Source organism: Lissotriton helveticus, chromosome 1_1, assembly GCF_964261635.1.
Source record: "Lissotriton helveticus chromosome 1_1, aLisHel1.1, whole genome shotgun sequence".
NCBI lineage: Eukaryota > Metazoa > Chordata > Amphibia > Caudata > Salamandridae > Lissotriton > Lissotriton helveticus.
The window spans coordinates 849,991,192-850,007,075 of record NC_136057.1 but is presented as its reverse complement, the minus strand read 5'-3'; the positions used below and the strand labels follow the sequence as shown (position 1 = coordinate 850,007,075).

At 43.5% G+C, this 15,884-nt stretch overlaps 1 protein-coding gene across 2 annotated transcripts in view; it reads left to right on the top strand.

Annotated features, from left to right (window-relative positions):
• CHPT1 (choline phosphotransferase 1) overlaps positions 1–15,884 on the top strand; it is a 448,829-nt gene that overhangs the window by 290,016 nt on the left and 142,929 nt on the right. For both annotated transcript variants that reach the window (XM_078675086.1, XM_078675079.1), the window contains exon 8: positions 11,012–11,122. In XM_078675086.1, coding sequence (XP_078531212.1) covers positions 11,012–11,122 — 111 coding nt within the window. The remainder of the gene's footprint in view (positions 1–11,011; positions 11,123–15,884) is intronic.

Genomic DNA, 15,884 nt, shown 5'->3' with positions numbered 1-15,884 from the left:
CTGGAAAAATATGAAATAATTAAATTTGATGTGATTGTTTTCATATTGGGAAGGAAAGGTTCAATTCTATTTAGGACACAGTGGCGAGGATTATGCTTTAATTTCTTTATTTAGCTCAGCAGCCACACTAAACAGCATTACATAAAAAATGAAAGACTACAAATCCCATGAGTCCAAGTATAAACTTTCCAGTTCGCCAATCATGTTCGCCAGTGACCACATAAGACCACCCCCCCCCCCCAAGGACCAGCACTTCCTCTTTCTTCGTACTATAAACTCCACAGTAACCATTCCCTCACTGGTGACGTTATTTCTTTTAATCTCCTGAAAAGACAGCATTACCACACTGCACCAATCAGCGTGATAAAAAAATCCAAACTGAGTAGACATAAGAGAAAACCATGTAAACAAATATTTGAGGTATGCAACCTTTTAGCCTAGTAAGCGTCACAACTTAAAACACATAAGAGAAGAACTAACAAAGCATACTCATCACATAAGCTGTGATTGATTCAAACAGTTTACAGGGAGTTTAGGCACCTGCAGTTGCTTTTCGGGGGGATAATCCTCACCGCGTGTCCTTAATAAAACTGAATCTTCTCTTCACAACTAGGAAATTTTACATTATATGTTAGGACCAAAGGCCCATATTATGCCTGTTTAAAGCTTACTGATTACAAATGATGCCACCCTCATCACGGGTTTTAAGTAAAACTTTGAAAAAGTGGATTCCAACGACCAGTTGGCTGCCCATAAAATATCCTTTAAACCCCCACTATCAAAAAAGCTTTAGAAACCATGACTCCTCTTACTGAATGGCCACCAAAATCTGGGGTAACGATGTCGGCTTCCGAAATCATCCAATCAAACCCTCCTGGCAATGAGGGAGGAAAACGTAAACAATTTCGTTAATGCAATCAACAATAGTCTTGAACCCACAGGATGAATATGCTCTGTTGTATCTTAATGAGGTCTAATGCAGCCAACCACACACAGCTTTGTGTGACCTTGGAAAGCCAGAATATGAACCGTCCTAATATTGGTGGTTTGAGACACCATGAGGGTGACACCATCAGGAGTGAAAAAAGAACATCTGACTCTTTTAAATTAAACAAAGCAGATAAGCATTGCAAGCTTACATTTTGACTCCTTCCTAGACATAAACCTGTCTTGCAGAACTCCAAGTGACGTAATACCACGTTAGCATCCCAGAGTGGTGAATACCTATACTCTGGGGGTCTTGACAGCCTAATCCCTCTGAGGAGAGACAAACCGGGTGGGTTCCCCTTAAGTGGCTCATGACCTGCTGAAATCGCAGAGCTGAACATGTTTATTGTAAGATATCTTGTGACAAATCCAACAGGATGTTCAAAATATGCACTACATCTGCCCCCACGGAATCCAAATTTTGTCTCAGACACCAACGGGACCAACTGCGCCAAGCAGAGCCATGCTATTTGATAGTGGAATCTGCCCAAGCCTTTCTAATGAGGTCCAAAGCCGTTTCTGATAGGCCTGGGATTCCCCAGAATCTCCTGTAATCCTCCATGCCATTAGTTTGAGCGTCCAGCTCACCATCAACGGGTGTAAGTTACCCGGTTCAGATTCTGGGGAAATAAGACTGGAGAATCCTTAGAACGTTCCGGAAGAATTGGAAACCACATTTGAGATCCCCAATCTCAGTGTCACCAGAACCAAAGATGCCATCTGCCTTGTGACCTGCGCCATCAACCTGGCTTTCGTAGCAAATAGGAGACAGAAATATCCATCGTCAAAGCTAGAGGGTCCAGCTTCCAACTGAAGAATCAGGGCTGTTGATAATTGAGACCATACATAAAGAGGCCTACAGGCAAGGATCGCTCTTGTTCAGATCATCTAGAATATGGTTGAATCAAAATTCCTGGCACTGTAATCCTTTAAGTGTCTTGGATTCCAGTCCGCTATGATGTTGTGTTTGCCCGGTAAGTATTGTGCTGTGACCTAAATCTTTGGTCCAAGCAGAATTGCCAAACGTCCTTGGTGAGGCCTGCCAAAACCAGTGATCTTGTTCCACTGAGATAGTTGATATATTGAACCACGGATATATTGTCGATCTTTAGAAGTATGAAGCATGGCATTCGGTCTCTTAAGTGAGCGCACCGTGAAAGATCATGCAAGCAGTTCTAATCAGTTAAAGTGCAACCTGCTTTCCTGCTGCGACCTAGGGCCTCTGGCAGGGACTTCTCCGCAACAGACCCCCGCCCTCTCCCCCCAGCCCGACAGTCTCCCTCCGATTTTTCATCATGTCCAAAGCTGAACTGAAGAGGACCTTGCCGTTATATGCCTCCTTGTGGCTCATCCACTTCTGGAGCTCTGAACTGGCTTTTTCTGATAACCGGACCCTAGTCATGTAAGCGAGGCCTTTATGGAAATTGACTGCTTTCAGACGTGGAAGTTCTCGTTAATGTATGTGACTTGTAAATACCGCCTGAGTAGAAGATGTTAGAAGCCCTACTATCCTGGCCAGAAATCTGAGTCAAACATATTGTTTTTTCAGAGACTGGTGCAGTTTTTTCCTGATTAGAGTTGTCTTCTTCCACCTAAATTGTAGGAAACTGCGATGTGGCTAAAAGATTGGGATTGTAAAGTAAGTGTCCTTAAGGTCTATTCTCGCAATCCAATTTCCCAAAGGTAAAATGTCTTGCAATAAATGGAGGCTTCCATCTTGGAGTACCAGTAAATCACACACTCATTGAACTTTATTTATTCTATCACCGATTTTAGGCACTTGTCTTGCTTTTCGACTAGGAAAAAAATGCCAAGGAACCCACAAGGGATTAAGAGGCTGTCTGCTTGTAAGAAAACAAGGTGTTCTTAGTCTTTGTCTTTGTACTAGAGTTCCGTCAAACTTTATCTGGAAACCTGATACTGTTTGTCTCACCAAGGCATCCCCTATAACTTCCGTCCAGTTGTTATGAAGAAACAGCCCCAGTTCGCGCCCACTTTTGGTTGGGTCAATGGGGTACTCCTTACACGAGGCTCTGCTGGGAGCATTGGCAGCACAGGAAATGGTTCCTCTGCCTGCACGTCCTTGACCTCCCTCTCTGGTCAGGAAGAAGCCTCCAAATCACTTCCGTCTTGGAACTGGTATTAATGGCCTCCTTGGAACTTATGGGAGGTTGGGGAATAGGGGCGGCTGAAAGAGCTCTCCCTGCCTCTACAAGTTCCGCCAAAAACCTGTTTGCTGAAAGCCCTCTCCATAGATTGTTGGCCTTTGTCCAACGAGGAAAAGATTGTAAGGAATTTACCAAGTTCTTTCATGAAAGGCTTTTTGAAGAGGTTGCCATCCGTCACTGCACCAGTCTCCAAAGTGGCTAGTTCCCCCAATTTTTGATTGATTTTAATCAGCAGCGGACATCGTCTCTTTGTAGAGAGGGCATTGTTAGCATTACCTTGGATGACCCTTTGGGTCCACCCTGAGATAATCTCAGGAGAAATGAGGTTGCTGATGTCTTTTGCCTCTTCTGCCGTCTCTAAAACTTTTCATAAAAGGCCTTTGGACATCAACAGGCGGCCCCTCACCTCTTTATCCATTGGTTTGTGAATATGATCGGCTAAATATTGGGCCTCTTTTGCGGCTCGAGCACACTCTGTGGATCGAGGATGATAGATGTTTCCGGGTTTAGCAAGCCTTGCAGTTCTACTGACCCCCATGCTTCCGTATTGGGAGAATCTAGCCAGGGACATGTGGGGCTTCCTTCTGTCCTCCAAGGTCTGCTAGACCCTTACTCGTCAAAGTCATCTTTCTCAGGGTCCCTATCATCCATAGCCTCAGAAGGGGGCCAGCGGTCTATCAGGCAACGGGTCTGGTGTTTCAAGAATGTCAACCTAAGCTGCCCTAGGTGTACGTAGGAGGAGAGGACATTCCTCAGTTGTAGCCTTACCAAGCACCTCCGAGACCTCCTGAGGTTCTAGTTGCCACTAGGGCCTAGTTCTTCACCCAACTGGGGGGAGGTACGGTTTATGCTGCACTGCACGGCTATCAAGATTAGGTGTCTGATCAGGGGTTATACAGCTGTGAACATGGCCTTCTGTAACAGTGCATCGACCAAATTAACAAACTCCTCATCTAGAGAAAATGTTATGGGATTCCTCCTGGTTCCTGCCATTGCACTCAGGAACAGTAGGATAATATACTGGCATTGGTCAAAATACAACAGAAGCCAAACTGTGGGAGTGACGTGGCTATTCCCACTATATAACATGCCAATCATAAATTGGGCTGGGAACTCACTAGGCCTAAGTGACCGATGGAGGCCACTGGGAAATTTGAGTGAGATTTTGCTTGCCACTGACAAATGTCTAGAGAATTACCCCTGAACAACCTGAGCATGAGATGTGGAGTAGGAATTCTAAAATAAGAGACTCGGAACCACAGAAGAACAATGCGTTTGCCCGCTCTAAATCCGATCAAATGTTGAACGTGCGGGACTACAGCGCAAGGTCTGCGATGTTAATCCCCCTAGCAGCACTGGCGGGTAACCACGCTCCATGGCCTATAAGTGAGAGGGTCCAACCATGTGGATGCTTAGTTGTCCCAAGCAGTGTGGCAGACCTGGAAGAAAAAAATACTGGTATGGTGACATCTGAGAGCAGCAAGTAAATGATCAGAATAGCACTGAAAACAGTTAGTAGTACATTAAAATAGCATTAGAAGTAACATCATATTAATTTTCAATCATGTTAACACTCACAAGGAAGAGCACGTATCTGTGTGCTGAGCAGCAAAGAAAGAGGAAGTGCTGTTCCTTGGGGATGTTCTTATCCAGTGACCGGTCAATGTGATTGGCGAACAGGAATGTTTATACTGGGACTCATGGGATTTCTAGTCATTAGATTTCAATGTTATGCTGATTAAAGTGGTTGCTGAGCGAAAGAAAGAAAGAATCATAAATCATAATCTAGAACTCCAGTCATAAATTTGTTTGTAGAGCATTTCTTTGTTTTTCATACCTATGGAGCATTTATGTACATCTCTTTAACTTTTGCAGTCTCTAGATGTGAATTGAGTGTTTAGGTATGTGCCCCATTTATTCTTATATGCCCAGTTTTCCAAAAGGAATGTCTTCTTTAGTAGCTTGTGCATTTTTTAGATTGTTCACCCCAATCCAAATATCTTCTCTATCTTTTAATTTAAGATTGCATCTTAATCTTCGTGGCACCATCCCTTTTCTCTGGATTCATAACCAGGGCCTGATCTGCGCATAGCACAGTGTTTCTGTCTCTGTCAAACTAAACTCTGGTTTACAGTAATTAAATGTTTTGATATTTTCAACAACAACAAAAAAAGATCACAAATTCTTCTATTCGCTGCTTGCTTCCATTGGCCAAATTAACTCAGATCCATTGCCAGAGTTAAATTTGAATTGTAATGTGTAGGTGTGTATGGGAGTGGAATGTGGTCACACCTCTCAGTGGCGTAATCCCAGATAGTTTGAGTCATAGCCTCTGGGGTTGAAAGATATGCATTTCTGGAACTGAATTGCTTTCTGAGCCATTTCAGGTCCCGTAGGGTCTGCCCGTAGATAAATGCTCCATGAAACCCCAAATTTTATCTGTGACATGTCTAGACCATTCAGTAATTACCCACAACTGTGCAGCCCAATAATACGCAATAAAATCTGATAGGGCAAGCGCATCATCCTATCTGATTTGATGCAGCAATCTTAACTGCACCTCAACTTTAGCTCCCTTCCACACAAATCTATTTACTGCTCTCCTCTCTGTGGCTGTCTGAAAAAGTATATATCTTGATAGGGAGGGCCTGGAACAGATGCATCACCTTAGGTAATAGTTATTTTAACTGTGCAGATGTGGGCTGTTCATTTGAAAAAACAAATGTATTTATGTTGAGCAGTATAAACCAGTAACAATACAAAGACTGGATAAAAAAGAGAAATTTCAAACAAGGGAGGGCATTCACGTTTTACGAAGATTAGCATTCTAAAATTAATCAACCCAGTGCAAATTAAAGTGGCGATGTGCAAATGGCAGGATTTGCAATCAATCCATTAGTCTATAATGACATAATAATGAGTTTGATATCAAAATTAAACAATGAGCCTGGGCATGCTGTGCCCCGCTGCTGGACCGTACACCTTTTTGGAAAGGGACCTCCGCCCTGTGCCACACATCTTGTAGGTGGAGGCTGAGAGTGGATCCCTGCGGCGTTACCTCCACCCACGCCCAGGACTCTCTACCAGCATTCAAGTTCCCACACTCTGGCACATATTGGGAAGCCATTCATCATACTGTCACAACACTAGGTAGATCAGCTAAAGAGAACCCCAGCAGTCAAAGCAGAGATAGCACAGTCATCTTTATGTGGCAGAAGGCATCCCCTGCTAATATGGACCCCTCTGGTGCTACACCCCTTGGTTCCGTCTCTGATGACACCCCCACTGTGCCCATCACACAGGCCTATACAAGCACATTTTTACAGGAAATCAGATCCGAAAGTAGGATCACAAAAATCAGATGTCAAGTCTTGCATCCACAAGCTCAAACGTCAGGTCACTGAAATAGGTGGTCGCATGGATGAGTTGGAACGTACTGTTGATGCCCGCTCAGAGGAACACAAGACACTATGGCGCAGAGTATCCGTCCCTTTAAGAACAGCAAATAGAACTGCAGTTGAAACAGGAGGACCTGGAAACCAGAAGCAGGAAGAGCAACATTCGCATAAGGGGCTTCCGCAGGGCACAAAGGGCATGAACCTAATGGCCTTCACGGGTGGGCCTCCTACACGCCATCAGGGGCGATGACTAGCCTCCCTTCGGGTGTTGGACAGAGCCCACCGGGTGATTCTGGTTCCAGGCTTCCCTGATGCCATTCCAGACATTCTAACGAGGGTGCATTTTTTCACCAAATAAGAGACCATCCTTCAAGCCTCGAGGAAGAAGGCAGACATAGTCTTTCGAGGGCACAAGATCCAACTTTTCAGGACCTCACGCCGATCACTCTACGAAGGCGTAAAGTCTGCAAGCCCATCACTGATAAACTATGGGACCTTAATATCTGCTATCAGTAGGGCCATTCTTTCACTATCATTTTCACCTGGGAGGGCAGGCGCAAGATCATCCAATCTTTACGAGAGGCCAAAAACTCCTGGGCTTGACACCTGACTCAGAGGGGGATGATCAACTCCCAACTTGTTTGCCCAGCAGGCACCCCTTGAAGCCACAGTGGGCTACAGTACAGACCTCACGCTCCCACAAAAACAATAGGAACCAGGCCGCCCAAGAAGCCAAACAGGATATCTAGCACATCTACAACATGGAGAGAGGACCCTCACCTAGCGCCTCGATCTCTGGATCTGGGGACATGCATCTGGATGCCCTCCCCGAGATCTGCTCAACCAAGTAACCATAACCGGGAAGCGGGTCGAGTTCGAGCACCTGCCACCATCTCTTGAGCCCCCTCTGTACTACACTTGGCAGCAATGGACTCAGAAGAGAACGACATAGTCTGGCACTCCAAAACTGCTGCTGCTCCTCAGTGGACTTCTTCCTACCTCGTCCGTTGCAGGCAGCAGGACTGGTAGCCCCTGAGAATCCATTCCTCTTCACGCCCCCACTAATGGAAGCCGTAGGAGAGTTACTTCTCCTAAACGGCCTCCCTGTGGGAGTACTGGCAGTTACAGGACTTGAATGGAACAGTTTAGCCCTGCTGGCCATGTCGTCTGCTTTTGTTTAACTTCTTTTCTTTCCCTTTTAGGTCGTTGAGCATGCTGGGGATCCTCTTTCTGCAACACCTATTCCCCTGTCGCCCACCCCCCTTGAACTACACCCATCCTTTTGGCCCCTATCTCCACCAAATCTTGCCTCTCCCATGTGACTGGGGCCATAACTCTTCTGCCCCCAGAGGAACTATATACCTCTCTGCACATCGCCTCTTCTATCCTTACGCACTCTCCGAAGGCACACATTACTCCTCTCTTGCATGGCTGGCAATCCACACATTAAACTCTTATTTCTTAGCACACAGGGGCTAAATACGCCTAACAAACGACGCAAGGTATGGTGCTAACTTCTTATGCAAGACCCCGATGTTATATTCCTGCAAAAGACCCCCCTACTCTGCCGAGACAGTATTGCATGTGTACAGAATTAACATAATTACATCCCCAGCACACGTTAAAATTAAAACAGAAAACATGACAGCAGTAGCTATTGTACGTCAAACAAATGTAAACAGAATTCCGAGTGGCTTCTTTGTTCCTTTATTTATTTTCTACTGGTTCTTCATACACAGTTATACTTAATGTCTGGACCAGGGCAGAGTCCCTTCGTTCTTCTGTCTAGAGGAAGCTATAGACTGTGGGGAGGGCCCTTCGATTACTCTAGCCACGCCTGTTGGGTGCAATGTTCTACTGCCGTCCCTCAACACGGTTCCTGGGCCATATGTGAACCATCGGGCCAGCACTTGCAGTCGTTCCTTGCATCAGGTGGGTTGTGCTGTGGCGAGTTGTGTGGAGCTCCATCTCCAGGCCATTTCTGCTCAACGCATCAGGGGCACGGCCAATGATGTGGTGGCTGCTGTGAGCCACAAGTTTCTTTCCTCACTGCATCACTATCTCTCGTCCAGGGTGTTCCGCATAGTCTGCCGGAGGTTCTGTTGTCTGAATTGCAACCAAGACCAATGGTCTTCTGCCGACCTTTGTTCCAGGATTCCAGAGGTAGGAACCTTGGGTGTGGCTGCATTGTCGATCCCTTGGCCTCTTCTGTTGCTGTATGCTTTCCCTCCTTTACCCCTCCTTTAGGTTGAAAGTCCAACAGAAAAAGGTGCATGTGGTGGCAGTTCTTCCAATATGGCCTCGAACGTCATGGTTACCGTTGTTGACGGCTCTGGCGTGGGTCCACCTGATGTTGCCTCAGAGCCTCTCTCTTCTCCAGTCCTCAACCGCTGGTCCCTCTGTCCTTGGTTGTCTGGTGGTTGAGCGGCAGACCCTGGGGAAGCTGGCTTTGCCTGCCCAAACTCTTTCGGTGGTCCAGGGTTCTCACTGGGGTTCTACTTTGTCATCTTTTCTTCAGTTCTATGTTGATGGCTTTCTTGGGGCTATGCTCTTTCTCCTTTGAAGGGTCAGTGGTTGGCTATTCATGCTTTCAGGGATTCTGTTTCCTTTTCCTTGGATGCTGGGCTTTTGATCATCCAATTTTTCTGAGTGTTTCTCTCACTTGCCCTGCAGACTGTTCTCCTGTCCCTGCAGGGGGTTTCTCTCGGGTCCCTCGCTCTATTCAGTCCTCTCCTTTTTTAGCGTTTGCTTCTGGTGAATTTGATGTCCCTTTCCTTTAAGGTGATTTTCCTATTGCTGTTACATCGGCCAGGAGATGGGTGGAGCTTTCTGCTTTGAGCTGTTCTCCTCCTTTTCTGCAGTTCTCGGACGATGCTGTGGTTTTACGTTTGGATACCGGCTTTTTCCCTGAGGTTCGGTCTCATTTTAATTCCTCTCATGAACTGATATTGCGTTCTTTCTGTCCATCTCCTTCTCCTGAAAGCAGTTGTGGCATACCCTTGATGTTAGACGTGCTTTCTCTGCTTATGAGGACAGATCTGCTGCGTTTCGTACTTCTGACAACCTGTTTGTGACTTTTGGTCTTGCGCGCATGGGAAGGCTGCTTCCGAATGAACTCTAGGGCGTTGGATTTTGGGCACTATCTCTTTGGCATATCAGTGCTCTGACTTGCCTTGTCATTGCAATGTTAAAGCTAGGACCTCTAGGGGAAGTGTTGGCTTCGTGGGCCGCTTTCAAGGCCGTACCCTTGGATGTAATCTGTTGTGTGGGGACTTGGGCGTCTGAACATATGTTTATCAGTCATTACCATTTGAATTGTACTCGCCCTGTTTGTTTGATTTTTGGGAGTGGTGTTTTACAGGCTGTGGTGCCTACTGCTCCTGTTTGATTGCTCCTGGGGTGTGGCATATAATCACTATGGTGTACTTCTGTCCTGTGTGGTTTTTGGTGTTTGAAGGTATGTCAAAGTCCTGCTTTTGGGTATCTGATTTGGTATACCTCATTTGTTATGACTGGGTCAAGGGACGTGGCTGTAATTCCCTCATTACTTACCTGTAAACCTCATTACTCTTAGTCCTACTCTTCCACGACCGGTCATACTTCCCAACCACCCTCCCAGAATCGGGCCTTTGTTTTGCTTAGTATTTCATGAAGTGCTAAGGGTTGGCTATTGTATTATAGACCTTTACAGGAGGGTTGTTGGGGTTAGCAAGCTTTTCCTGTTTTGTTTCCCGTCTGTGATTTGATACGCTTGGCTAATTTAAATTTGGCAGTAATCCCCAAAGTAAATAGGGTGAGAGGTGGAGGAAGTCCTTCACGTACAACGTAGCCAGACCCTGGAATACTCTTACTGTACATTTTCGGTCAGAGCCTGGACATCTCCCTTTTTGAAAGCTCCTCAAAACATGGCTGTTTCAAAATGCCTCCCTATGAACCATCTTGCTCTTCCCTGTCTTGCTGCTAGTACTGGGATGTATTAGGGTACCTATGCACTCAATAAATACTGTGTTTTAAATAAATTAAAAAATACTGCCTCATTTGTTATGACTGGATCGGGGACGAGTAGGACTAAGAGTAATGAGAATTACAGGTAAGTAATCATTGCAGTTGAAATGTATACACTGATTAATTCAAGAGAAGGCGGAATCTTCCTTCCGTCCATAACAAGAGATTTAAATTCTGAGAAAGATATGACAGCTTCCTTTCATATTTAACAAGTAGAAATTGTGATACATTTCCGAAATAGATGATTTTTTAATGACTCTGAAGGAAGCATCATCCATCTCATGTGGGGATACAGATTTTACTTCTGCAAAGAACATACATTTGGTTCAGATCTTTACAGTACATATCTTTGAAGATGTTCTATACTTAGAAACATTTAACTAAATGAGCATTACAGTTTGCCTTTTTGTGAATACTTTGCATATTTATTTTAAACATGTTTCTTTTTTGTAGATCATTTCCTTGTTGGATTTACTGAGATATTGCGCTGGTGTATGCATACAGATTGCTGGTCATCTACAAATACGCGTGTTCAGCATTCCATTTCATCCAGTCCCTGAACAGGTTGAAACCCATAATGACTGACTAGTGGCCCAAGTGGAGGAGGAGATACACATGGGAGACAAAACCAAGGAAACCACCCCTGTTTCCAGCAATCCAGATGATGGAGCGTTTAATACACATGAAATTAGTGAAAATCTCATTGATTTGGGTAACTCTACTGAACCTAAGTAGATCATGTAGAGCTACAATGAAATTGGAAAAAAAGCTCACACTACTCGTGATTAAGCCTTAAAACATTCTAAATTTTTAATTGCCATGCATCATGTAAAGCATTTGTAGTAGTTATCAATAAGTGGTGAAACATCATTTTTGCTTTCCTGTAGAAACACTTTAATTACGAACTGCACGAAAACGTTACTACAGTGAACCAGCAAACATCTCGGGTAATTATGTTTTATACAGATTTCTGTTTTTTGGATTCGTGTGGCCTTCTGCCCCAGTTTTTATTCAATTCCAAGAGTAGTTTATTTTGCGCAAATTTAAGGTGCCGAAGATAAGAGGGAGTCGCATCACTTGATGTAAGCGCTGTGATATGGAGGCTCCTATTCACAATTTTGCAAGCGTGAGTCATACACACTCGTGGGCAGAAGCCGTACGATCCGGGCTCATATCGACTACACATTGTTCTAATCAACCTAAAGAGAAGGGGAATTCTGTTTTCTAAAAGAATGGGCTCGCACGGTGGGATCTCAGAAAAAAATAATGTGTGAAAATGGTACTGCCGATAAACATCTTTAAAGGGTGCGGGGGAGGTATCGAGCATCTCACTGGCCAGCCTCATGCTCCCTTCCATTCTGTATTGAATAATCTAGCTCGAAATGCCCAAATTATGGTTCTTGCTGCTAGCAGATATTAGACCCACTATGTACCCCTGCACCTAAAGAGTCTACAGGAAAGTAAATTGAATAATGTAACGCATGTTATCAAAATTAATATATTAATGACAAAATGTTATGTTTTGCGTGGCAATTTGTGATTTTTAATCGAATTGAGGAAAAATGACCAAAAGTCTCTTCTCCTTCAAATGGGCACACTAATTAACTATTAATACTGCAAGGATAAATGCTAGTCTTGTAAGTTAATGCAAAATGGCATGCTACTTATATTACCTAACAACCATTTCTATTTTTTATACTGCCAATGAAAGTATTTATGATGATTTATGGAATTGTTTTGACTCAAAAGCATTGTAAAATATATTTGTGTTTATTAATGAGTTATATGTAAATTTTTGTACGTATGTACACACTTTAAGTATTCTTCTAGACATAGCATGTTATTTCCATATGGTGGTTGCTTCATGATGGCTTTATGCCGACCACCAAATCCTGCTGGTCTAGGTATTTGTTCCTTGGTAGGTACAAGGTGGGGCATTTTTAATTTTACCTTTTTTTTTATGAAACTTTTAAATGGGCAGGGCGCCATTATCTTGCAAAAGCATGAGGTGGTAAGGCCTACTCCACATGACTTGCCATGGCAGATAAACATCCACCTACCCATCTTCAATTACTTACCTATAAATGATAGTGAGCTGCCAAGCACAGTTCAGCTGTTAACAAATGTTGAGAGAACTAAAGAATAAAAAAAAAAGCCCAAATACTCAATTGTAAAATAGCACCTTTCAAATGGAAAAAGCTTTTGTGGGCGACCAAGGTAAATGTAAATGGCAAGATTACTTAATAATTCTCTCATTGGAGTCAAAATATTCAACATACAGCTATGGAAATGTGCTAACACATTCATACATCATCTATAGCTTGCTCATATATTGAGAACGGACTCCATATCGAACATTATATAGTCTGCCGATGTAATTATGTTTAGGTTTTAACAATTTGTTCTAAGAGAACTGTAAATAAATTATTTGTAGTTTGAGTCTACCTGTTTCTGTCTATTTAAATGTCTATAAACTGCATTACTGAATTGCACAGTGTTCATATAATTGGTGCATTATTCTTAGAAAGGCATTTTCTATTCTATTTAATGCAAGGGTATACATAACCATTTTATTACTAAAGCAGACATTTTAATTGAACATGTTTTGCTTAAAATTAAATAATGTAATTTTGATAACATAAAACATGCATATATGCATGCGTATGCTTACCCCATTCAGCATCAGGATAATATGACACCTCAGGACCAATGCAGTATTTCAAAATGTACCTATGACATTGTTCAAAAGCATTTGCCTTCTTTGTATTGGATAGTGCCTTGACAATTTTATAATTGTTCCCTGTATTATCGAGGGGATTTATTGGTGCAACACTCATTGGCACTTTATTTCCACACACAGATATAAGGTGGATTTGCATAAGATATTAACAGAATGTAACTGTACTTTGTTGTATTTCTTAGACAGGGAAACACATTTTAGAACACACCAGGATGAGTAGGTTTTCCTACATTTTCCAGTTTTATGGTAGTTGTGGCCTGACTTACACATATCAGCAACTGATAGCTGAAACACAGGTTATATAGAGCATTTTCATTGCAAAATATAAATGCCAACGGTGATTAGGACAAAAACAATATTTTTTCAAGATTCTACACATTTTGGATAATCTGCCACCTTCTGTTTGATTGACCAAAAGACCTTCTTCTGCATTCTAACAAAGAAACACCACATGAAACGAAAAAGAGTTCACGTATGCTTTCCTCTGGGTCTCCTGTTTATAGGGATACTAGATGTGTTGGTTTTCAGGTGGTAATACAGTAGTAATTTAACAGATGAGGGATTATAAAATTACCTTACATAGTAAAGGTGCTTTGAAGGTTCTTAGGTCACATAAATCTACTCTGTAATTTGGGCAACGTGGCAAAGTAACAATTACCAGGTTCTGTACAACATAATGAACTAGTCAGAGAGGCCACCGCTCCCTCTAATAGGGTTGCCAAATTATCTGGCAACAGCCTTTCTATTTTTTTTGTCTATCTTTATTGCCATAGCTTGGTCAAGCAACAGACTACCCAACAGAAAGTACATGTGGTGGACTGGGGCATGGTTTGGGGTGAGTGGAGTTAGGACAATTAGTTTGTAGCTCAGAAAATTGAGGAATATTCTTGGTAGCATTAATATTTAGATACACTTTCCACAAGCAAAACAATTTTACTCTACTCTAACCAGTAACTTGCTCAAAGACCAGAGACAAGTTAAATAATAAATAAATGATGGACAATATAATATGCCAAGCACATAACATAGTACTGTGTTTACAAATAGGTACAATGTAATTTCACAGTGATGTTGGAAACGCTAGTACATTGTGTCACTTCTGTAACTTTGTTGAGTATTTGGCATGGGTCTATAAACTTTGCATTTTTAAAACGGTACTATAAAGTGGCTACTAGTTTAAAAAATGTTGAATGCAAAATAACTGTACAAGACATTTGGGAGATTCAGAGGAGTACTGAATTCAACAGAAAGAAATGCAGCAAGTACAAATAACCCCTTCTCCGCAGAGGATTCATCCTAAGGAGGTTGGTACATGAGACCTCAGTGAGCCAAGAGATACTAGCTGACACCAAGCTAGAAACCCCCAATGGCGCTACTGTGCGCAGGGATGAGTAAAGGCAACATAGTGGCGATGTGCTGCCACAGCGCCGGGTCCTGACTTCCATTGCCACATAGGCAGTGTTTCACCACCCTCTGGAAGGGTTTTTATTTGTTTGGGTGTTATGATTGAAGTATATTCTTTTGGAACTTTTTAGAACCGTATACTGTTATTGACTCTATATATTACACCAGCATTGTGAACCGGTGGGAGGTAAGAAAGGATGGTGATGGAGTCCCAGGCACAATGAACTACAGCTGTTAAAATCAATAAAATGTTTTTTAAAAATTATAAATGTCTCTGATGTCCTCAGTCTACTTCCAACATCTCCTGTAGAAAAGCTAGGCATTCACCTAGGCATTCAGTCAGTCAATCAATCACGGTTGGTAAAGCTCAACTACTCACCCGTGAGTGTCTGAAGGCACTGAGGAGGAGGTTTGGTGGCTGCGTTGAGTGCTGGGATCACCTGAAGAGCCAGGTCTTGATGTCCTTCCTGAACTGCGACAGTGTGAGAGATTGCCAGAGGGGAAGGGTGTTCCGGGCTTTGGCTGCGAGGTAGGAGAAGGACTTTCCTTCTGTTCTGGTCTTGTTGATGCGTGGGACGGGGACCAGAGAGAGCTGGGCTTAGCGGAGGTGTCTTTTGGGTGCGTGGAAGGAGAGGCGGCTGTTCAAGTATGCAGGTCCGGTGTTGTGAAGGGCCTTGTATGCTTTGGTGAGGAGTTTGAAGGTTATTCTTCTTTCGACTGGAAGCCAGTGGAGGTCGCGGAGGTATTGGATGATGTGACTGCAACGTGACTGCGACGGGGGATGTCGAAGATCAGTCTGGCTGCAGCGTTCTGGACAGTCTGGTGTTTGCGAAGGAGTTTCTTGTTGATTCCGGCATAGAGAGCGTTGCTGTAGTCCAGTCTGCTGCTGATGAGTGAGTGCATGACAGTTTTTCTGGATTCGGTTGGGATCCATCTGAAAGTCTTTTCGGAGCATGCGAAATATGTGTTGAAGCAAGTCGAGGAACGGTGTTAATCAGGCAGTTCCTTGTGAGCGATGAGTCTAGTATGATGCTGAGGTTTTGTGAATGGTCCGTCGGGTGGGGGAATTTCGAGGGTGAGGGCCACCAGGTGTCGTCCCATGCTGGGAGGTGGAGCCAAGAATGAGGACTTATGTCTTTTCTGAGTTGAGCTTCAGGCAGCAGTTCCTTATCCAGGTGGCGA